The sequence below is a fragment of the Trachinotus anak genome, unplaced genomic scaffold, assembly GCF_046630095.1.
Source record: "Trachinotus anak isolate AG129_WGS33_773 ecotype Australia unplaced genomic scaffold, CSIRO_AGI_Tana_v1 ptg000005l, whole genome shotgun sequence".
Classification (NCBI taxonomy): domain Eukaryota; kingdom Metazoa; phylum Chordata; class Actinopteri; order Carangiformes; family Carangidae; genus Trachinotus; species Trachinotus anak.
Genome location: NW_027273856.1, coordinates 26,216,234 through 26,239,629, shown reverse-complemented (window position 1 = coordinate 26,239,629; position 23,396 = coordinate 26,216,234). Strand labels below are relative to the sequence as shown.

General features: G+C 43.2%; 1 protein-coding gene and 1 long non-coding RNA gene across 6 annotated transcripts in view; one reads left to right on the top strand and one right to left on the bottom strand.

Moving 5' to 3' along the window:
• The window catches only part of syne1a (spectrin repeat containing, nuclear envelope 1a), a 90,197-nt gene that overhangs the window by 29,067 nt on the left and 37,734 nt on the right, over positions 1-23,396 (top strand). For all 5 annotated transcript variants that reach the window (XM_071479357.1, XM_071479356.1, XM_071479355.1 and 2 more), the window contains 25 exons: positions 2,901-3,227; positions 3,708-3,860; positions 4,166-4,333; positions 5,063-5,239; positions 6,498-6,644; positions 6,958-7,083; positions 7,211-7,387; positions 7,558-7,823; positions 7,978-8,134; positions 8,245-8,643; positions 8,821-10,428; positions 10,995-11,332; positions 11,515-11,659; positions 11,976-12,194; positions 13,528-13,814; positions 14,270-14,435; positions 14,539-14,694; positions 14,990-15,142; positions 15,698-15,880; positions 16,123-16,260; positions 16,592-16,777; positions 17,527-17,649; positions 17,847-18,029; positions 19,095-19,238; positions 21,552-21,782. In XM_071479357.1, coding sequence (XP_071335458.1) covers positions 2,901-3,227; positions 3,708-3,860; positions 4,166-4,333; positions 5,063-5,239; positions 6,498-6,644; positions 6,958-7,083; positions 7,211-7,387; positions 7,558-7,823; positions 7,978-8,134; positions 8,245-8,643; positions 8,821-10,428; positions 10,995-11,332; positions 11,515-11,659; positions 11,976-12,194; positions 13,528-13,814; positions 14,270-14,435; positions 14,539-14,694; positions 14,990-15,142; positions 15,698-15,880; positions 16,123-16,260; positions 16,592-16,777; positions 17,527-17,649; positions 17,847-18,029; positions 19,095-19,238; positions 21,552-21,782 — 6,357 coding nt within the window. The remainder of the gene's footprint in view (positions 1-2,900; positions 3,228-3,707; positions 3,861-4,165; positions 4,334-5,062; positions 5,240-6,497; positions 6,645-6,957; positions 7,084-7,210; positions 7,388-7,557; positions 7,824-7,977; positions 8,135-8,244; positions 8,644-8,820; positions 10,429-10,994; positions 11,333-11,514; positions 11,660-11,975; positions 12,195-13,527; positions 13,815-14,269; positions 14,436-14,538; positions 14,695-14,989; positions 15,143-15,697; positions 15,881-16,122; positions 16,261-16,591; positions 16,778-17,526; positions 17,650-17,846; positions 18,030-19,094; positions 19,239-21,551; positions 21,783-23,396) is intronic.
• On the bottom strand, positions 17,887-21,313 carry LOC139622160 (uncharacterized). Its single transcript, XR_011691157.1, has 3 exons — positions 20,652-21,313; positions 19,071-19,263; positions 17,887-18,023 (listed from the first exon to the last, which is right to left on the bottom strand). It is a non-coding gene; the product is annotated as an uncharacterized lncRNA (long non-coding RNA).

The window sequence follows — 23,396 nt, the reverse complement described above, 5'->3', positions numbered from 1 at the left end:
AGTGTGTAGAGGATTGGATGAGTATGTGTGTATCGATCGGCTCTTTATGAAGACAAAGCGGATGCCGCTTTGGAGGAAGCGTAGTAGCAGGGAGAGACCTCCCACTGTGAAGCAGAGGATGAAGAAGCGCCGGTGTCAGGAGCCTGCTGGCACAGACGCTGTAATTGATGCAGTGCCCTTACCGCTTCACATCTCACACACACACACACACACACACGCACACACACACATTTCTCTCCTCTAACACTTGTTTCGTTTCATACCATAAAACCCATCCAAAGTACTAACTAACAAGCTTCAACAAACTCCCAAACCCATGACTCCTCTGTGATTTCACACATTGTTTTTTTTTAATCTATCACTACATCCCGTTTCTCTTTGTCTTCCTCACACACATACCCAGAAATGCATTCACACACATGTAGACATTTACAATAGCTCATCTGGTGTGGGCTTTGCAGTAATCCCTGTCTGGGATCAATGCTCTGTCTCTGCATAGGGACTGAGGGCATGCTGTCACCACATGTGTCCTTCCAGCGCTGCAGATAACACACGAGTGCTCCATCACTTACTCATTTTCCCAAAGTGAGACGATTATACATTGACACAAAGACCAGTAGTCAATAGTCAAGGGCCATTAGTTGGATTTTTCACCTCATTTGATGAGTTGTAACTGTAAAAGTGTGAGTCAGACAGCACTGGTGGGCCTCATCAACCAGAAATATACTCATACTCATATTCATTAGGATATTTGAAAATTTGAGTAATGTGATAAAGTAGCATAGTAAGATATATACATTTTTTTCAAAGTGGAATCTTTTTTCCCCTTGAACTGGGCAATGTTAGTAGTTTTGTGTATTTCAAATTATTCAATTTACCCACTTTTCCCAGTTTGTCTCCATCCAGTGCATCTAAACCTTGTTTATTCTTTATTTATACAGTGGTTTCTTTCACCCTCCAAATAGCATCTTCCACTGACCAGCTCCATGCAAAATTGTAAACAAGGCAAAATGCAAAAAAGAAAAGGCTTTCTCCCTCTCCTAATTAAGCCACCCCTTTCCTTCCCCCATTCAGATTTTTAATTTCACTGGCACTTCATAAACGTTCAAGGGCATTTCTACCCAAAGTCCCTGTTGCTTTCAAGTGTACACAGTGTTCCTCTCTAATGGTGAAAGTAAATTGGTCAATATTAACATTTCTTAATTATTAGCAGAATTAATACATGATTTGGCATTACAAATAGCAACAGAACAGAAAAAAAAGATCAAAGAATAGCGATTACTCTTCGCAATTTAACCAAGAATACCATGCAGAATACAGTATAGTTTTCTGTTGCAGTTCATGCATTCAAGATGGAGCGACAGTGACAGCAGAGCGCATAAAGCTGCTCACACGGTCACCTTAGCAATGTCGTTCCTCTGTTAGTAGATAATGACAACGATGAACGTGGTTGTCAGTGCTACAGTAGATGTATCACAGTAGATAATGGAGTGTGAGAACTCATGCAGAATAAGAAATAAGATCGATAGTGCTCATCATTTACAGCGGGTGCACAAGACACTTGCCACTGATAATTGAGGTTGTCATGGTACAAGACGGTTTACAGATTAAAGGGCACACTGTGCTCAGGACCTCAGATTTAACGCTCACCAGACTGCACTGACTGTATTGACGATAATTGAATTGTAATATTGGCTGCCAGTATAGTGGATATTTAGTGCCATGATATGGAAGGTGTCCATCTTTCCATCAATAGCTAAATTTAGCCAAAGCCACTGAATTATTATTTAGTTCTTGATGGAAGAAGTAGACACTGAATTAAACTGTGTCCACATCCACGTAGAAATCAACATCTTTCAGAGGTTTTAATAGTTCTTAAAATGGTCTTGGATCTACAAGGCACAAGTTGAACCAAATCAGATTCTGGAGAACTATTTGTGGACTGCTTACTAACCGCCACTTTCAACAAGATGTTGCAAGTTTAATTCAACATGTTGACAACCATTTGTTGCTAAGGAGGGTCAGGTGTGAGGTGTGAAGAGCAGATGTTTCTATATGAAGTGAAGACAAGGAGTCGTATTGAACTGAATCTACTTCTAATGGCACAGCACAGTCTTTCTTGTTTCAGTTTGCATGTTAATCACACAGAATTGTGTGGAATTGAGATATAGTGAGTGTCTCTTATTAAGGTCATAAAGCAGGGACATTCACATTGTTACTGGAAGGATGAACGTGCCTGGAGCTTCATATTAAGCAGCAAATGTGGATGTGTGCAGACAGACACAGCTCTTGTTATAGTATATATTTAACAGGAGTAGCTGGAGATCTGGGGTCATTGCAGTGTGAAGCTACTCTCTACTCAAGCAATAATAGACTGATGATGAAAGCTAGATGGTGTCCCATCGAGTGGAGGTCTGTGTGTGTGTGTGTGTGTGTGTGTGGTGTGTTGTGGTTGCCCTGGAAACCCCCGTGGCTACTGCTGCCTCTTAAGGTTCCTTATAATTGGGTTCTTCTTTCATATTATTCAGTGTGGTTTCTCCACACCACGACCTCCCACTCTTCTCCACGTCTCACTATGCAGGTGTCAGCCTACCTGATGGGTTCAAAGCCTTTCAAACACACTGCCAGGCTGGCCTGGGTGACTGGGGCAGCACTGAAGGTGAAGGACAAAGAAATCAGTTTCGCTGTGTTTGAATGTTAACCTCAAAGTCATGGCAACTATGATAGTAGGATTTCCTTATCGCAGGGCATATATACTATAATTTTGGTAAAGAAAAGCAGGCTTTTACATTTTTTCTTTAACTCAGCAATGCCCTTGCTAATAAGGCACATAAGGGAATGGTGATAACACTGTAGCAGCACCCATACTGAGTTGTATTTCTGCTCTCTCTTTCACCCAGGCTCTCCAGTCTGAGCTCCAACATGGCCATAGTTTCCTGAAATCTCTGAGGGAGCGGGCAGAGCAGGCAGCAGGCTTCCTGGATGAGGCTGGAGCAGAGAGTTTGGGAGGGGAGGTAGAGGCTCGTCTTGCCCAGCTAGAAGAGCTCGCAGGTGGGCTGAGGCAAGAGCACAGCTTTCTAGAGCGAGCATTACTTTTAGCCAAGGAGTTCCAGGACCGGCACAAGGCTCAGGCTCAGTGGTTGGTGGAGACACGAGCTTTGCTCAACACCCCGGTGGAGCCTAAGGCTGAACTGTACCAACGGAGAGCACAGCTGGCTAAATATAAGGTATAGCAACTGTAATTTCTCAGTCTTTTCTATCTGACTGTATATTGAAATTGAAATAATGAGTATAAAGCCCTACAGGGCATTGCATTAATGCAACGTTCAGTAATTTTGCACTTGGGTGGGTCCAAATGGCAGCAAGACCTTACTGAATATTATTAGCTTAATGGAGCACATGAGTGTCCTTGCATGGCTTAGACCATTAATTCTAAAACTGAATATACTTTACATAACTGCTGACCATTTCTCAGACTATACCTTTCCTTTTATATTGATAAATGCCCATGGTGTGCTTTGGAAAATGGCTGACTGTATAGTAGAATCCATTAATATAAAAAATAGAAAAACACTTATAATCCTTTAGTAATGAGCAATGATATAATAAAACAATAGTAACTTCACATAACATACTTACATGTATAAAGCATGATCTTTACTCTATACTAGATACAAAAGATACATGTTGTCTGTCTGTGTCTGCAGGCTCTGCTGCAGATGGTTCAGTCCCACGATGGATCCATCAGGTCGGTGGTGGAGAAGGGAGACGCTCTGCTGGCTTCTGTCCACTTCCCCTCCATCAGAGACAAAATGAACAGACTGCAAAGGGACTACACTGAACTCTGTAAAAGAGCCATGGTGAGGACCTGTGCTCAGACTACAATAGTTATAACATACAGAGAAGAAATGGTAAAAAGTCTTTCCATGCTGGAGACTTAGCTGATGAATTGAGGCAAAAGATATGATTCTTTAGCAATTTCACTTATTGATTACTTGTAACTCTTTAGTAATACAGACAAGAGAAGGTTTAAGGATTTATAACCTTTAGAATAACTCATAGATAAAGGGCATGTAACTCAGTGTGAGGTAGGTGCTTAAAATAGTTTGATGCATAGGTTGAAAGTAACTAGTATATTTTTTCTGTGTGTGCTCATGTGATCCAGACTCATGTGGAGAATCTGGAAGGCCAGGTGAAGGAGCAGGAAGTGTACCACAATGAACTCCAGGAGGTAGAGCGCTGGCTGCTCCAGATGTCCAGCAGAATGGTGACTCCAGATCCCACTGTGGGTGGCAGCCTGGAAGCAGCCACTCAACAGCTGGCCAGGCACAAGGTGACCAATCACATTACTTGATTTTTTTTTTTTTTTTTTTTTTTGCTGTTGTTTACTGAAACTGTAGCCAATGATTAAGCAATGAGCTTTGATGAGAGAGCAAAGGTGCCCACTAGCAATCTAGTCAAATTTAACTTTGTTTAATTGAGGTAGACATGTTTTTGCACATGCTTAAGATTTCACTTTGGCAGGCTATTGTTACTGTTGTTGCTCAATAAACATTACTATATGACCGATGCTGGAGAATTTAAATAATACAATATGGATATAGAATCATTAGTATCAGTTCTGCGTCTGACGTAAATAATATTATTAACTACTTGTTAATGTAAATTTTGTCATGTGACTGGCTGCAAAGTACCTGATGTCCAGCATTTGGGCATAGTTTTACATGACTGTGAATACTTTTTACTTTTTTTTTTTTAAGATTACAGTGAAGTTTCATCTTAAATTATTGTCTATTAGTAGTTTCTGTTTTACTCTGACTGACTTTGTGTTTAGAAATCCACAAGGGCTTTGTCCTAATTCACAAAGCAGCTGTCCTCTGCAAATTTCATCTTTTTTCAAGTTCAACTGTTCAGGTCTGAGTGACCTAACTCTGTAGTTTTGACCTCCTGCATCACTGACCAATTGGCACACTCATCCTGAAATATGTGATACACAAATGTATATATCATCCACGGAGACTCTCTTTAACATGATCCTACTTGGTTACTTTGTCCTCCCCAGGCCATCATGGAGGAAATAGCGGGCTTCGAGGATCGCTTGGCAGGCCTGAAGGAGCGTGGAGACCACCTGGTGCAAGGCTGCAGTGACCGTGTGCAGAGCCGGCTGAGACAGCAGGTCCAGGCTCACCAGCAAGGCACCAGAGACAGCTACTCTGCCATCTGTAGCACAGCGCAGAGAGTGAGTGAGGAGGAGGAGAAGGAAAGAGGGAGGGAGGGGACACAGAGGAGGAGGAGGAGGAGGAGGGAGGAAGGGATGGGAAGCTGAGAAAGAGATGTATTCTGTGTTTGAAGCAGTGAAATGGTTCTCACACATTTATAATGAAATTCATATAAGACATATTTGTGCCTTGGGTACACGCACATTTGCACATGCACCCATGGATGTGTATGTGGCCATGCATGCATGCACAGACTCACACGCTTTCAGTGCTGTTAATATTCCAACAGCCTAGGCATCCACTTAATCCTAACCCGTTCTGACACTTAAACCCGTCTCTCAAGACAGCCCTTCACTGCCAGTGTAGAGGGCACAACCAATTAAGGCTGCCAAAGTGGAGCTCAACAGCAGCCGTACTCAGATGGACCCCACCAGCCAAAATCACTAACTCAATCTCCTCATATTAATCTCCGCATATCCCCTGTCAACTTCACTTTTTCATGCCTGAGCCAAAAAATGGTCACACGCCACTATTCAGTAGATCTGGCGAGCCCTCTAATCCAGCCCCACTCTGTCATTTTGGCAACCTCTACTCTGTCATCATAGCTCACCTCCCAAGGCACCACCTCCACTACCACCACTCGCACATCCAATCTGGCATTGTGTGATCCAGCCACACTTTACCACTACACTGCTGGCTTCTCTACAACTGTGCCTCCAGTGTTACGATGGCTGCCAACTGCGTCCCAGCACAACACAGCTCTAATATCCTGCCTGCCACTTGCCACCATGCCAACCTTCTAGCCTTTGCCAAATATACAGGGCAGTTTGCCAATACGTGCCCCCCTTCTCCCCTCTTTCGGGCTCTCATATTAACACTGTCAATCAGACCTTGGTGTTTCGCTCTCCCCTGGAGGGAATGGACGCCTCCACATTCAACACCTGTCAAATATAACACTGCATAACTGCCTGCTTGTTCAGGGTTTATCATTTAATGTGTCTTTGTGACTGGCCAAGCTATACCGACTTAAAAATTATACAGTCTAGCAGCGTACTTTCTACCTACAGCAGCACTTGCTGTTTCTTTCACTTAACATTTATGTTTTTACATGTGTGTATTCTGCTGCCATTGGTGGAGAACATTTTGTCCTCACCTCGGTTTGAGTTTCAGGATCATACGCTTCATGAAACATAATATTAAAAGTCTTCATTGTTGGGTTGATTCTCTTAAAGGTTTACTATATATTAGTGTGCTATTGTATCTGTCCGTGTCTTACAGGTGTATCAGAGTCTGGACCACGAGTTACAGAGACATGTGAGCCTGCAAGACACACTGCAGCAGTGCCAGACCTGGCTCACCTCTGTTTCAGATGAACCAGAGCCTCCTGCGCATCCTCCTCTTAGCCTGGAGGAGGCGCTACAGCAGGTCAGTAAGCCCCTACATGGTCCTTAACAAGCGCTTGGTATTTTGCAACCACATAAATGATTCGTTGTTTGTCTTGATTTCTTTTACACGTTATTGCTTCCGGAAAATACAAACAGATCTCCGAAGCAATAGTATTCATATATATGGCTGTAATATCGCAATCTCACAGACAGTTTGCTTGATTGCATGTTTTTGGATAAAAAGGGGCAAAAAGTACGGGACAGAGTACGTGTAGCTTTGCAGATTGTCCTCAAGGGATAATATGGTCAGTCAAGAAAATTGTGATGTCATTAACAGACACTTTTTTTGGCAGGTTAAACAGGAGCGGACTCTCCAGGAACAGGCAGGCACTTACCTCCAACTTGTGTGCTCAACCTGTGACCTATCAGAGCCGAGGGTCAGGGAGACCGCCGCAGCTATCCAGCAAGTTAAACTGCAGGTCAGTTCACTGAAACAAGAAACTGTTTCATTGCCTATGTTTGCAGCTGTAGCTGTAAGTTGTTCCGTTTTTTTTTTTTTAACTGAATACTTTCTGTGAAATGATTCCATTGTGCTTTTGTGTCTAGAATGAGGAGCGTATGCTGCTTTGTGAGGAGATAGCAGACAGCTGGAGAGACATTGAGGAGCAGAAGGCAGATCTTGAGGTCCAACTGAGAGAGACGGAGCAGCAACTTCAGAACCTCATCAGGAGACCTGCGGAGCTGGAGCCGAAGATTGCACAAAACCAGCTGGACAAGGCACAGGTCTGTGTTTGGTTTATATGCTGACGATAAACAATTAAAAAAAAAAACTGTTCATCTGATACTCAAAATTTTTCAATTGATTAATTCAATTGTCATTGGCAAGTCCAAATTTTTTTTGGACTAATGAAATAAATGAACTGAAACTTCAGTATTTGTTATCTTTCCTGCAGGAGTTCCTCCAGCAGATTAAGGAGAGACAGTCTGAGGTAACCCATTTGAATGAAGCCATGGGTAGGCTGACAGATGGACAGGTGTCTCCTGCCCTGGAGGAGATAAGGAGACTTAGGAGAAGCTGGATGGACCTGGGCCAGCGGGCTGAAGAGCTGGAGGCTCAGCGGGGGGAGGACATGCAGCGAAGTGGAGAGTACCAGGAGAGTGTAGTTGCTGTGGAGGAACTTTTCCACCAAGTATCCAGGGAATGGGACTACCTCGCCAGGTATCAATGTTTTCTTTGTAGGATGTGATGTATAGCGTTTTTTATTTCTATGTTTTAAACATACTCTACATACGTTTCTAAGTGGATGTGTGATTTTTATATATCAAGAGTAAATAAACCAGATGTCCATCAAACCCGGTCTGTGTGTACCTAGGGCTGACACAGAAAGTACAAGTGAACATCTCGAGGCTCTGAGGAAGCTGTCCAGTGACCTGGAGGAGCAGAGAGCAACTCTAGAAGACCTCAGAGACCAGAGACAAGCTATTCTGCCTCGACTCAGCTTATTAGACAAAGAGCTGGTCAAGCAACAGGTACAGCTCCATTCTCATAGTTCTTCAGCTTCATCATTAGATGGAAATTTATAATAACATAGAGTGTAAGTGTTCTGTCCAATTTTATACTATGTTCTTCTGCTCACCAGGTGGGTCACCTGGAGCAGCGCTGGGCCCAGCTCGAAACACTGATACAGCAGAAGATCCAGGACTCTGCACAGACACTGGAGGATCTGGCTCGGGTGGAAACCCAGCTGAGGGATGCCCGGGAGTGGGTGGAGGAGCAGCGGCCCGCACTTACCTCTGCCCTGAAAACCAGCCCACCCCCCGATCTGGCCCAGAGTTTCTTGTTTGACCACCTAAGTGTGTGTGTGGAACTTGAGGCCCGTCAGCAGCTGCTGGGTCAGGCGGTGAGCGAAGCCCAGGCTGTGGCTTCCAGGCTGGGGCTGAGTGAGAAGAGATCCCTTCAAGGGCTTGTTGAACAAGCCCAGACTGAGGTGGAGGCTCTGGGGGCTCGGGTGGCCCAAAGGAGGAAGTACCTCAGTAAGGTAAACAGCTGGCTTTTTTTAATGTATGCAAGTAACATTTTTAATTAAGTCCTTAAGGGCCAAACATAGCCCATGTTTTTATTGATTAGACTTTGTGTTGCAGGAAAAATATGTTCTGCTTTTTCAGACTGTTAAAACCTTGTTAATAATTAGCACTGTTTAATTCTTCCTCTCTAGGCCTTCACAGAGAGGACACAGTTCCTACAAGGCTTGGGGAGAGCATTGTCTTGGGTACAGCAACAGGAGAGGAAGGCTTTGATAGATGACCACATAGCTCTTCTCCCCGAGGACCTGGCCAAACAGGTTGCTGCATGTAGGGGTGTCCAGCGTGGCTTACGAGCTTACCAGAGGGAGCTGGCATCTCTCTGGGTACAAGGGCGCGAGCTGGAGAGAGATGCCACCGACAAAGAAAGAGCAGAAACCCTGGCGAGGCTTGAGGAGCTACAATTGGTCTTTGAAACCGCCCTCCAGAGGACGACCCAGCGTCTCACAGACCTAGAGAAAGCCTTAACCTCGAGGACGTACTTTCAGGTTGACCTGGACAAGACTTGCCAATGGTTGAGACGAGCAGACGCCATCACCTTCCCTGAAATCAATTTAAGCAACGTTGATGAAAACGTAGAATTGCAAACACAACTGTCTAACTTTCAAAACGTCCTAGAACAAGCTTCAGAATATGAGAACCTCCTTCTTATCGTCCAAAGAATAGGCCAGGAGATCCTCCGTACTCTGAATGAGATTGACCATTGCTACCTAGATGAGAGGCTTAATGCCCTGCCTCAGCAGTACAACTCCATCCTAGCTCTAGCCAAAGAGAAAAAAGACAGAGTCCAACAAATAATCCTAGAGAGAAAAGAGTTCAGCACTTTTTTTGATATTACTCGCAATGCACTGGAGGAGCTTCAGGAGCAATTTGACAATCTGGAGAAGCAGACTATCAGTATTAGAGGGGAAGATGTTGTTTGTCTAATTAATGAATACAGAAATATTAATGAAAGTTTGTTCCACATTAGCCCTGCTGTGAGAGAACTTTATGGCAAAAATCAGGGGTTCCTCTGTAGAGGTCAGCAATACAGAGCTGAAGAGACACAGCAACTGGTCAGTCTCCACAACACGCTGAAGAGGAGGAACGACCAGAAAATTAAACACTTAGATAATTGCCTAAAAACTCTACTTGAACACAACAGAGTATTAACTAGTTTGGGCTCAGAGTTAAAGTCTGTTAAGGAGAAGCTGGTCAGACTTGAGTCAGACAAAGAAGAAGAAGTTGGTGCCATAGATAAAATCACAAGTCTTTATTCATTGCTAGAAAGACTGGATGGTGTGAGCTCTCAAACTGAAGAATGTAACCATCGAACTGAAGGCCTCGGTCTGAAGTTTGAACCTGCTGCCTTTCAGGAAGCTGCTTTGCAGCAAGAATCATTGCAGTCTCTACGGTTTGAAGTAAAATGTTTTGTTGACGAAAGTGAAACAAAAGTCACAAAAAATGCAGATTTCACAAGAGGGACTGAGAAAATGTTGCAGTGGCTGAGGACTATCAAGGACAAGAAAGAGCCTTTGACCTTTTCAGAGGTCAAGGTTGAGAGGGTACATGAGGAAGTGTGCAAACTGAAAATAATGGAAGAGGAATTGAGGTGTAGATTGAGGATAGCAGACGCTTTGGGTAGCAGAGAAAAGCATAGGTATTGTAGTAGAAAAGAAAAAGTTCCTGTCCATGTTGAAGAGAAACTACAGGAGCTCACAAAGCTGGGAGCTGAAGTTCAAGATGGAATTAGCAAGAAACAGGTAGGTGAATAGGTTATTTAGAAATTATAATCATAGGGACATTTTCTGTCCCTTTATTTTTCTTATCATGGAAATTACTGCCTCAGCCAGTTTTACATCCTCAACTTATCTGGAGCCTGATTCATCATTCATGACTTGGACCTACTGAATATTATCTCTCATTTCCTGTTTGCCCATACTATCAATATTAATTGGCCCAGGGAAGCTAAAACATTTAAAAGAGTTCAAGAGATTCCATGAAGTCTGAATAAGTTATTATTAATTTATAACTGTTGTGGGGATTTAATGTGTTTAAATACGATTCCAGTATGTTGAATAGTAAGTAAAAGTTATAATGACATAGCACAGCCTTTTCTAACCTCCAAAATTTTACAAAGAAAAAGTGTGGTGGAAAATTTGGACCTTTGACATTGGCAGATATAATATCGTAGGCGTTTTTTTGCTGACAGGACTGTGGTTGTTGTAATGAGTTAGACATGCATTTTTAATTGTCGTTTGTGTAAGGAAACTCATGTAGAAAAGTAGCAAAAACTGAAGTTAATAAAATCACTTTCTACCTATTCCAGCTGTCTCTGGATGAAGCTCTTTCCCTGGTCCAGAGGCATCACTTATCTCTGCAGTCCATGCAGGCATGGCTGGACTCTGCTGCTGTTTTGCTCCAGAGGGCCAGCTCAGGGGTGGAGCTGGAGGACCAATCAGATTGTGTACGGGACCTGGAAGAGATTTCAGCCCAGGAAAAGAGCTTCACAGCTGGTTTAGAGGAGCTGAGGGCTTTGGATCCTCTGCTTGGGGATTTTATGGAATCAGGAGTGATGAGCGGACTCAGAGAAAAAGTTGAGACAATGCAGATGAGAAACACAGAAGTCAAACATCAACTGGATGCTTATAGAGAAGTGTTGCAAAGGTGTGTGGTAATGTATTCATATGTCTGCTATTGTCCATGTTTGTACAGGATGTGGAGCCAAATAATGGAAGTTTATATTCTACAGTTACATTTAAATTTATTCAACATTTCTACATTTATAGTCTAAATGCTCTTATATTATTTGACTCAATCATGGCCTGAAATTTGTGTAATTTTCTCAGGTGTACAGTTCTATGGAGCTCCTTCACACATGAGAGAGAGACACTGGTTGAACAGATGAATGACGCAGAGAGCAAGATGGCCATGTTCACCACAGCTAAAGCTACCAGTATCCAGCAGGCAGAGGACAAATGTCAGAGATACAAGGTGGGTCACTGTATGACTGTACACTCATAAAACAGAGATACTGTAGTTAAGGCTCATTAGATATTTATAGAAATCTTCTAATGTTCATGTGCTGTCTCCCTAATGCCTGTTATACTAAATTCCAACATTTGTTCTTGTCATGACAGCAGATGCACATTAATATTTAAACAGCTGAGTGTTTATGCATTATTCCTTGTTGCCTATGCGTCTGTGAAGTCGAAATTTTTAGGGCTGAGTTTTAGTATGGTATTAATGTTTCAGAAGAATATGTTTATGAATTGACTTCTGTGTATCTTTTGTCATCTTTTGACTGTAGTCTCTGGTGGCTCACATCGACCTGCTGGAGTTACCTCTAACTGCTTTGAAAGAGAATGCAACAGAGTTAGAGCAGATCATCTCTGAGTCCAGCAAAGGTGTCACCAGCCACTCCGTGTCATCACTATGGCAACGGTGGACCAGGCTCCGCAGTGTGGCCCGAGCCCAGGAGAGGGCACTGGAGGATACTGCGAGGGAGTGGAGGAACTTCACAGAGAAGGTTGGAGAAGACAGGGTGTGTGTGTGTGTGTGTGTGTGTCTGCAGATCAGTATGGTTCTGCGCAGTGAACTGCAAACCGTATGTTTGGTGTGGGTGTTTCAGTTCATATGCATGTACTGCGTAAAACTAGCCACCACCATGTTCAGCTCAGTGTGTTCAGTGTCATTCCACAAAACCGCCAGCAGTTACTTACGAAACTGTTTATACTCACATGCATTTATAGCCAGCAAACACACAAATCTACCAAGTTGTTCTTGCCTCTGCAGATTTAGGTCAAACGCAGCAACAACTGAATACCAGTTGCTGTGCTGTGATGTAACTCCAGGCTTCGGGCCAGCAGTTTCCTCCTGCCAAAACACTGTGTCATGTGAAGCGTTTTCCCGCCTTTCAACTTGTTTCCACTGTGAACCCTGTCAGTTCCCAAGAACTCTCACAAAGCACTGCTCCTAAAAAGGGAAATGAGGTCAAACTGTAAGGAATGGTCACTTCCTCATATGTGGCACATTCCTGTTGTCCACTGGTTTTCTATGGTCCCTTTGTTTAACTGGACATGATGTCATTCTCTGCATCTGAGTCTCTGGACTCTGGTTTCTGCCTTTAACTTTCAAAGAGAAGGCTGTATACTGCAGACGGGATTTTGAAAGATTATTAGAGAAAAAATAATCTCTGGTGAGGGAACAAGTCAATTTTTCCTCTAATGTTCTTTAAATTGAAGGATATTAAGATGCCTGAAGAGGTTAAAATGTCTAGCATAACATGATATAAAAATGGAGAGAAGTCAACTTAAGTAACAACTTCCATTTTTGGCCTTAAGATTTATATGTCCAGCCTTCTTCTCCACAGAAACAAAGGCTCTGTCAACACAACATGGTAGATGTCTGGGATAGATGTATTTCCGTAACATAATGGCATTCAAATGACCTTTCAGTCAAATTGAGAAGCTGGATTCAAACTGAAAGGTGCCACCTTGTAAACAAGCAAAAGTTATGTTTACACACATTTTGTCTGAGCAATACACTGAAGGCAATTCTTTCCTCACAAAACATTTGCAAAGCTGATACCGATGGTTACCAGCTTCACTGCTTGTGAGGGTTCATTGCTACACTTTCTGCTTGTTACTGCCACCAGCTGTTGTCAAATGGAACAATGTGATACTGGAGGGAGGATTTTTTACTCTGTCGAGCACGTATGCATGCACCATATAGATAAAACAGGGAATTGCTCCACAGTGCTACTAGTGGTCAAAATCTCCACAGAGTAAACTACTCAGTCAACGCAGATATACTGGCCCACAGGAGCTGAATCCTTGTACATGCACTTCTCTGGTCCTCAGATGGAGAAGGTGCGCTCTGTGTCCAAAGACCTCCACAGTCGTGTCCCAGACAGCACGGTTGAGAAAGCTGCCACTAGGACAGCACTTCAGAGCCTCCTAGAGTACCATGACTCCTTCAGTCAGGAGGTGGAGAGGGAGCAGTCCATCCTGGCCCTGCTTAGGCAACACACCCGCAGCCTTAGAGGAGAGGAAGAGGAGAAGGAGGTGATGGAGAAAAAGACAGAGAATGGACACGAGGAGACGCCATGTTTACAAGAGATCAGGAGCATGCAGGAGCAGTATGACAGGTGAGTGACCCAGTGCTGTGGCTGCTCCTGTCAACCAAAAGCAGAATTTAACACATGACTTTATATGAACTGAAAATGTATATTGAGAGGTTTTAACAGGAGAATCATGTTTAAATCCACCACAAGAAGCTTTTCTAGAAAATATTATATATGATTTTTTTTTAATACAAGATGAGCCTTGATCACTTTAAGTTTTAGTTAAGTTTTAGTATATTTTAGTTTGCTTTATGTTAGATTTTGGCACTATAGCCTGTGTTACTGTATTTTAATTCTGAAAAGCTGCAGTCCTTCAAAGATTTATGATAATCTTTATTAAAAAATGTCTTGTTTTGTGTGCAAGAAAGTCAGTTTTATTTTACTTTAGTTTATCATAATATCAAGGGCAGGGACAGGACACATTTCTCAGTCAGATTAAATAATTTTTATATAATTTTCTCTCGCTGTGTCTTGTCTAGTCTTGTGTTGCGGGTGCGGGCGAGCAGGGCTCAGGTACATCAGGAGTTAAGGGAAAGAGAGGAGGTTGAAAAGGAGCTGGGGTTGGTCAAAGGATGGATCCAAGACACTCGGGGCTTACTGCTGAGTCCAACTGCAGATCTGGATTCACTGCTTCAAGAGCTAGAGGTCGATCACTACATGTGCACACAGACACAAAAATAAATGATCATGTCATATAACAGAAAAGACTGTGATTTGTAGCACATCGTCTGATGTTTCGTGTTTTTAGACTGCACATGGCGAGGTCATCAGCAGACGTCAGAGTGTGGAGCGCATGACAGAGCTGCAGCAGACTAAGTACCAGGACCTCCAGGCTGGTCTGCCCTCCGAGCTCAGCATGCAGCTGGCTGAGGTGGCTCTGGCTTTGGGCTCCGCTGAAGACCAGGTGACCTCTCTTGGCTACAGTCTCACATTTTATTGAATGTGGTAGCTTTATTATGCAGTTGGGACTGTCACATAGTTGTTTGTAAGTTGGTAGGTTTGTAATCAAATACTATGCGTAAATGCCAAGTTGTTGACTGTATTTTTAGTAAATAAAAACTGTTAAAATGCATTTCCTGGTAGGTATTACATACTGCATGCACCAGTGTAAACCTGACACTCACTGCATTTAGTCTCGCTAAAAGGCTTATTTTTTCGATAGTAAAGTGAAATGTGTGTATTTCTGCCATATGCTTTAGGTCCAGGCGAGGGAAAGGGAGGTGCAGCAGACCAGAGATGTGAAAGAGGACTTCAGCTCCCGACTCCAGGACATCGAGGCAAAGCTGAAGACCATCACTCTGAAATTGGAAAACAAGAGTGCCGACCTGGAGGAGGCCAAAGAAGAGACCAAAGTAATCAACCAGACAGACTGACTAATTAACAAGCAATTAACCCCTGTTAAATTGCCTATTCATTTTGCAGATGTTGAGGTTAATGAGTGTGTTAGAGTTGGAATGGCATGAACTGAATTCCACCATCAACAGTGACCCACTTTGGAGAGGAGTATTCCAGATGGGAGTCTGAGCCCCTTCCCTCCTGCTCTCCTTCTTGTTGCCCCAACTTTTTTCTTCTCTCACTCCTCTGCCCATCTGTAGACCTGCAAAGCTTGTGTAGTTAAAGGAATAGTTTGTCATTTGTTGAACTAATCAGCCTACCAGCACCTCTGAAGCTCACTAATTAGTCGCTGATCTCCCATAAAACCACTACGTGTTACCTTTACCCTGTGGTATTTGTATAGATTACATATGTTTAGCGAGCTTTACAGGTGCTGGTAGGCACATTGTGTCACCTTTTTAGTTTTACCCTGCTCTTAAACTCCTCTTTTTCATTAATATTTCTCCATTTCACTTGTCCTTTCTCTTTCCTTTTTGCCTCACCTCCTTACTCTCCTCTCCTCTCCTCTCCAGGCTCTCTGTGAGGAGTGTGAATCCTGTTGTCGCTCTCTGGCAGAGTTAGGAGTAGCAGTGCAGGAGTTTGGTGAGCAGAACCCTCTGCTGTGTAAGCAGCTGGGCGATGCTGTGGCCAAACTGACAGAGGTGCAGCGGCACACAACACAGCAGGTCCAGGACAGAGCCAACAGACTGAAGAAGGTGAGATGTCTATTCAGTTTACCAAAGACAAAGACAAGTACCCTGCATTGCTTGTATGAATGTAAAACACACACACACACACACACACACACACACACATGTATATATATCTTTTATATTATTGTTAGGATTAATCAGGATTCATCAATATCAGGTGATTGTTTGAGAATATGTAATTCATTCATTTTCCTGAGGTATTAATTATTCTGTTGTTTCGGCCTTGGTCTTTCACTTGTGAGCAGGCAGAAAGACAGATGGAGGAATATCAAGGCATGAAGGCCTTCATTTTGGGCTGGACAGAAAAGGCTGAAGCTCTGGTCACTGGTAATATTATCTGGAGCTCTGCTTCCCAGCTGCAGGAGCAAATTCGAGCACATCAGGTGAGTCTTAATGAGCTGCAGAGCAGGGAGCATGAACGGCTGTAAGATGTCTGAAGCTGTCCTGTGCATAAAACGGGTCCAGTTACAGTTTATATTTATTCTTACAAACCAAAATAAATATTGCCATTTCCCTCATTAGCCTATTAAAAATGAAGATACCCCACAAATTGGCAGCTAATTGGACTCACACACTTGTTTGATTTCCTGTGATATGTCATGTACTGTACAGCGTGTTGGCCAGACTTAATTGGTATAATTGCTCAATTAAAAAAAAAAGAAAAAAAAAAAGGTTCCTCTCTTTGACTTGTAATTTATGTTCCTATGGTGACAGGCCTTGCTGCGGGAGTGCCGCGGTCTCCATGGTGACTTGGAGGCCATGGGGGAGAGGGAGGGGCAGCTGGGGGAGGTGTTGCAGACGGAGGGGTGGAGCCAGCAGGTGGAACACCTCAGCAGATGTACTGAGGAGCTGCAGCAAACTGCCAAGACTCGCCTCCAGAGTCTGCAGGACGCAGCAAAGGTAAACAACATTCACTTTCAGGCGAGCGTTACAGGAATTAGACATCAGTAGCACTTCCCCACAAAAGCATTTGAGGGTACTCTGATCAAATTATCGTCATTAATTGAAATTCTCAAGAGCAGCAGCTAATTTTATTTCATAAATCCAGACATATTGGTGCTTAACACGAGCTGTACGACCCTTCACTGTTGAGTCAAATACGCCAAAACCACAACCCAACAGTGCCCCCTTATGGTCACTGACAAATTATCACACAATCATTATGGAATGAACTGTTTCGGTTTGTGCAGCAGTAATCTGTCACACTAATCTGATTGCCATACAGCTGGTAAACAGATGACAGTCTGCTGCTGACTTTTGCCTGTAACATTTTGTGTCAACAACTCCTCCCGTCAGTTTAGATTTTTTCTTTGTCTAGCCTGCAGACATAGCACAACTTTTATTTGCAGTGACTGCTAATTTAATTTTCATTCACATTAAATACATGTAGGTCAATTAAAAGATATAGAGCTTTCTTTTAAAGGCACACCTAGTATGAATGAAAAACATACCTTTGCAGACTGATGTAATTTAAATATCTAGTACTAGAAGCAGGTCCACATCAGTAATAATGGTTTTTGAAAATTAATTTTTACCTCCTGTGTATAGAAGCTACATTAGATGTTTATAATACATACACTATAAGTTGCTCCTGCACTCCTGCATGTGCATTCCTTTGATCTGCGTTTTCTGTCTGTGTTTATCTTCAGGACATGTTGCGTCTGGAGGCAGAGGTAAAGAGCCTCCATGCAGCTGTCGACCAGATCCAGGTCACACTTGCCTCCCCTGACCTGAACAGGCTCAGCCTCAGAGAGCAGCTCACACAGAGACAGGTAGACACGCACAGAAATCAAGTATTTGAGTGTGAAAGACAGAGAATACACACACACAGTGCATGCCTTCAGTTGCAACAGGACACCCACAAACAACTTGCATCTTAAAAGTAGCTGTTCTGAACACAGTATTGCTTTATCACCCGGCCATTTATTCCTCCCCCCTCTCTAACACCCCCCTTTCATTCCTTCGTAAGCGTCTGTTGGTGGAAATGGAGAGCTTCAAGCAGCAGGTGGCGGCGGTACAACAGTGTCAGAGCGCCCTCCGGCTACCAGAGGAGGTAGTGGCCAGTCTGCCTATCTGCCGCACAGCTCAGACTCTGCAGCAAGAGGCCAGCCAACTGCAGCATACCACCATCCAGCAGTGCAATATCCTGCAGGTAGAGGGCAGTCCTCATATTACAAATGCTGATGAGCAGTTGCCACATATGAAGTCAAAGTTAATTTAAACAACATAGCTGAGCGCTGCATTCCTGTTAAAGCATGACATTAGCAATGAATGTGATAAAAGTGAGGTATTAAGTTTTTGTATTACATTATTTTCATTTGTCTTTGTCACCATATTGCTTCCTTATCTGTCAAGTTACACACTGTAGACCTGAAAATCCTCAGTAGAAAGTAGCAGACGGTTGCCTCTGAGCAGATGAGCTGTAAAGAATCATGTGTTCCCCTGTGATAAGAGTAATGTTTTACTTTGTCACTTGCTGGAGTGGATTCTCTGAATCCTGCTGTAATGTCCCGACAGGCCTCCTTAGGAATGTCTGTGTTTTCTTTTAGCCCCCATCAGACCAGTATTATCCTCAAATCCTTTGGTTCTGGGCTGAATTTGCTTTTAAGCTCATTGTATTGAAGATTAGCTGTTACAGGAAGAATTGACTGACCTTCACAGACTATCTGGAGGACAGACACTCAAAGCATCTTAGCATTTTTTTTACTTGGAAGATTTAAATGAATCTGTAATTGTTCAGTGTTAAGACTCATATTTGAGACAGACTGCCTGTATTCATATATACATCTTAAGCACAATAACTACAACACTCTGAGTGTTATTATGGAAATGTAGCATACACAACCTACAGAAGTCCACAGTGGACAGAAAAGGTACCTTGTTGCTCCAATATCAGCAAATCTCAGATAACATGTAGGATTTAATATATCGAGATATACTGTATGTTTATCCTGTTCTAATAAAAGCCAGATTAGAATATGCATGTGAACACACTCAGTGACAGATTCTGCATATAGGAAACAGTACCATAGTGATGGTGATATGGAGAGGGGAAGAAATTACTTTACTTAGATGACATTTGTTGACATTGATGTTTCATCTCTCTGGAGAGAAATTGTTGTTTCTCCTCAGGAATCAGTCAAATAAATCACATTTTAAAATGATTTTATAAAAGATGCAGCCTCAGCCTTACCTTGTTATGCTTCTTTTTTGCCAGGAGGCTGTGGTGCAGTACGAGCAGTATGAACAGGAAGTGAAGAACCTCCAGAGACTGATAGAAGAAGCCCATCATATCATTCAGGACCGGCCCGTCTCCACCAATAACATACAGGAACTTCAGGCTCAAATACAACACCATGAGGTGAGAGAGGATACACACTTTGTCTCTGAAATGCATTAAAATATATATAAGTATGTAGATACTTGAGCATTACAGCCATACTATATGTGATTTTTTTTTGTCATTCCATAACAGTGGGCATTAATATGCTGCTATAACAGCCTTCACTCTTCTGATAAAGCTTTCTACAAGATTTTGGAGCCTGGCTGGAGGGATTTCCTCCCAGTCAGTTATAAATCGTATTAGTGAATTCAGGCGCTGATGTTAGGTAATAGGGACTGACTTGCAGTCTGCATCGCAGTTCACCTCAAAGGGGTTGGATGTGGTCAGGCCTTTGTGCAAGCAAGTCATATCCCTCAAACTTGGAAAACCATTTCTATACGGACTCAGCTTTGTCATGCTGAAACAGGAAACAAGAAAGTGGCCTTCCCCAAACTGTCGCCTCAAAATTATAAGTACACTATTATCAAAAATATAATTGCACACTGTAGCTTTAAGATTTCCTTCAACTGAAGCTCAGGGGCATGGCCTGAACCATGAACAACACAACCCCAATACACCTTTGGCCATAAAGTACACTTATAATACACTTATAATAACAGAAAAGCAACAAGGACCTGAAGTTCGACTGTTGATGAGCAAACCTGAATCTTGAACAGACCAGGATAACAGTGTTTTTTTCAAGCTCCTACAATAATCTAGTTTTCCTTTGACTTAAACAGCACTCTGTTAATAAGGTCAGCTTTTTTCAACATTAAAGATCTGAGAGTGAGAACTGACAACGTGAGTCATTTAATATTTCCTGTACTTGTAAGAGGTTAAAGCAGAATAAAAACAGAAGTTGAGGCAACAGGAAATATACAGTATATCTTAAAGTAGTTGTGGGCAACCCTGATGATTGAGTCAGACTGTGCTTTAGTCATTTAGTCATTCGGCCGTTAGAGTAGTTGAAGGTCTCCAGTATCATTTTTATGCAGTTCTATACAACATCTTGATTCGAAATGCAAACAACTGGCAATCGATCTCTGTTTCTGTAAAACTACCACAAATCCCAGAGTAAGCACCTCATATTTATTCCCCTTAACATATTTCATATATGTTATCAGAGCAATCCTGCCACACAACAACTATGGGTGAATATTGTGTTGTGACTCAACAAGCGCAACTCACGCTCATTCCTCCTGTATCTGATGGTGCATGTAAATATAATCTGCACAGATTCCTGTTTGAGGCAGTGTAGATGATTAGGGAGTTTTTCACCTGCGTCATTTAAGACCTGTGCTTTCTGTCGCAGTTTTACTCTGCTGAGTAAGTGCGTTTGATCTCCCATGTGGAGAGAGAGATTGAGAAAGGGGGGCGTGGTATCGGCAAAGACCTGCAGAGAAACAGATCAAACCTCCCCACAGGCACATTTTTGTTACATTTTAACTTTACCTTTGCGGTTCTGGCAGATTTCATCTACCTCCAGTACTTGACAGGGAACACATGAGGTGTTTGTAGAAATGTTCTTGTCACTGCAATCTCTCCATCGCTGCGGAGTGGCTTGACATGGCAGCGTGTTCATGTCTGAGTTTGATCTCTAAACTGAGCATATAGCTGCAACTCTGCTGGCCCAGTTAGTCACATGACCTGATTATCAGTGCATTGACCATCTGCGGGACAGAGGGAGTAGAAGGAGGAGGAGGAGGGAAGGAGGAGCTGCACCCGGCCTGCCGGCTCATACCATAGCTGTAATTTGACACCATCTCTGTCATTCTTCCCCCATAAACACTCCCTCTCTCCTTGCAGCTCTCTTTTGTTGAAAGGAATCTGTCCCCAGGATTGGTGGAGGAGGGAAGTGACAGGCAGAGGAAGGGGGGTGCAGGCAGTGAGATCACTTCCTGTTTTTCCTCAGCATTTGTGTATGTGTACGAGAGGGAGTGTCTGAGGGATTTTGAACTATTTCTGCAAGGGTCTCTCTCTCAACCAAACATCCCGTCTGCTGGCTTCACCGCTGATCTGAGTCGCCCGCCTCTGTGCTGCTCTGATTGGCTCAGAGATACAGAAGAGAGAGAGACTGAGAAAAAAAGAGAGAGAGAGTGAGCCAGTGCTATTCTCTTTTTGCGCTTACACACTGTGAAGCTAAAAGCGAGAGAGCGGGGAGAGAAGAGAATGCGTCCGCTCCACTTACTCCTCTCATACCGGCACCACAGTCAACGCTGAACCAACTCAGTCACCCCCTTTTTTCAGGATCTTATTTAACCAGGAACTATTGATCTTCCATTGTGGACTGAACCACACTCTCCTGACCCTGGGGGCGGTGGTGTTTTCTGTTTCGGGGGGATGTTTTGACAGGAGCTGGCCCAGAAGATCCGTGGCTACCAGGAGCAGATCGCCTCGCTCCACTCCAAGTGTAAGATGCTGACGGTCAAAGCCAAACACGCCACCATGCTGCTGACGGTCAGCGAGGTGGATGGCCTATCGGACGGCATGGATGAGCTGAGTGATGAGGAGCTGCCCAGTGGTGTGGCAAACGCCACCACCGCTGCCACCAAGCAGCTTCCAGCACACCCCTCTGTCGTCATGGTGAGTGGCAAAGCATTTTTTGGACACATGCACAATCACACAGACCCTCACACATGCACATCCTGCATGGCTGTTTCTGTGTGCATTTACATATGTAGCCCTTTCTGTCCAGACCACTGGTTCCCAAAGTAGAATGCAGTGGTCCCCAGGGGCCTTTTTTGGTTTGTAAAGGGTGTATACAGTACAGTTATCTCAAATTAGAGGATGTCTGAGGCTGACAGTCACGACAGATTTGTGTCAGCCACTCTTATTTCCCCAGCAGCAGTTTACAAAGTTATATCAGTAAATTTCAATTCCAAGTTGACTACAATATAAGCATTCTCCAATGTCTGGGCCCCTGCGATGGCTTTTTGCCTAAATTGGGATGCAGGATGCAATAAACCCAGGTTCAGAATAGCTTTCTCTCTCTATTATTATCCTGTTTCTCTGCTTCTCTTTCTTTCTGCATCTGATTTTTGTGTTGGACTAAAATAACAAGCCTTTTTTCCCCGTCATCTTCCTTTCACCTCAAGTGTTACTATTCTGGCAATCTCCTCCTGTGTATTACTGCACTGATACTGTGCTGTGTCACTTCATTTTGTTTCATATTAGCCTGAATCTGTCTGCCTGCTACTATACTCTGTCACCCTCAGCTTGATCATTCATTTTTCTTCAGTGCTCGCACATAAGAAACCACCTCACTACCGTCTCTTCTCTTCCTTTCCGTGGCTCTCTTTCTGAATCAGATTTCTTCCGTTCCTTGCCCTGTTACTGCTGTTTGTGGTGTGCTCAGTCAGGCCAGGAAACAGGATATTACTGCATGTGTGTGTGTGTTTGTGTGTGAGCAGAGCATGATAAAACTGTGTGTGTGGTATAAATAGGTTGCTGGGCCTGCTGGTATCCTTGATTTGTTATTTTTCAGCAAAGCTGGTGCAGTTTCTGCTCAGTCTCCAACTATTCTCACTAAAAGTTTCCCACACATGCCGGTGTGTTTATGCTCATCGTTGCACTGCATTGCATCATAAAGCCCGGGAAAGAGTCCTCTGACTATAACAAGGTTCCGAGTCAGTCGGCCAAGTTCTGCATTAACTGCCAAAAAGCAGCCCAGTAGGGCTTGGCTCACATTTCTGCTGTGCCTCTCTACTGAAGCATACAGGCACACAGACAACTGTGCTACTTCTATGACAGCTGCTGCTGCTGCTGCTGCTGTTGCTGTGTTCACTAGACCCAGTCTATGCTAGCTATGCCATGCTTTAGTTATGCTTTGTGTAAGTTTGGCCTTGACACTCCTGGGGATTTCCATTAGACTTCTTCCTCTTGCTGTTGATATAATGTTTTTTTTTTTTCATGTTTCTAATTTTGCTTATGCAGCAGTTCATTACTAGTTCTTAAACAGGAGTATTCCAGGTACAACATAGCTTAAATATCTGCGAAAAGTTTAAACTCTAAACACAACTCCAAACACTAAATTGTGATATGGATAATGCCTGGATGACATTTACAAGGGAGATGTGTCTGCAATGGAAAGGAAATGACTGTGGTTCTGAAACTGCAGCTCTACAGTTTGCATGATTTTGTGTGTGGTGTGAGCACTGTGTGTGGGTGTATGTGTGTGTGTGTACTTACTGTATGTGT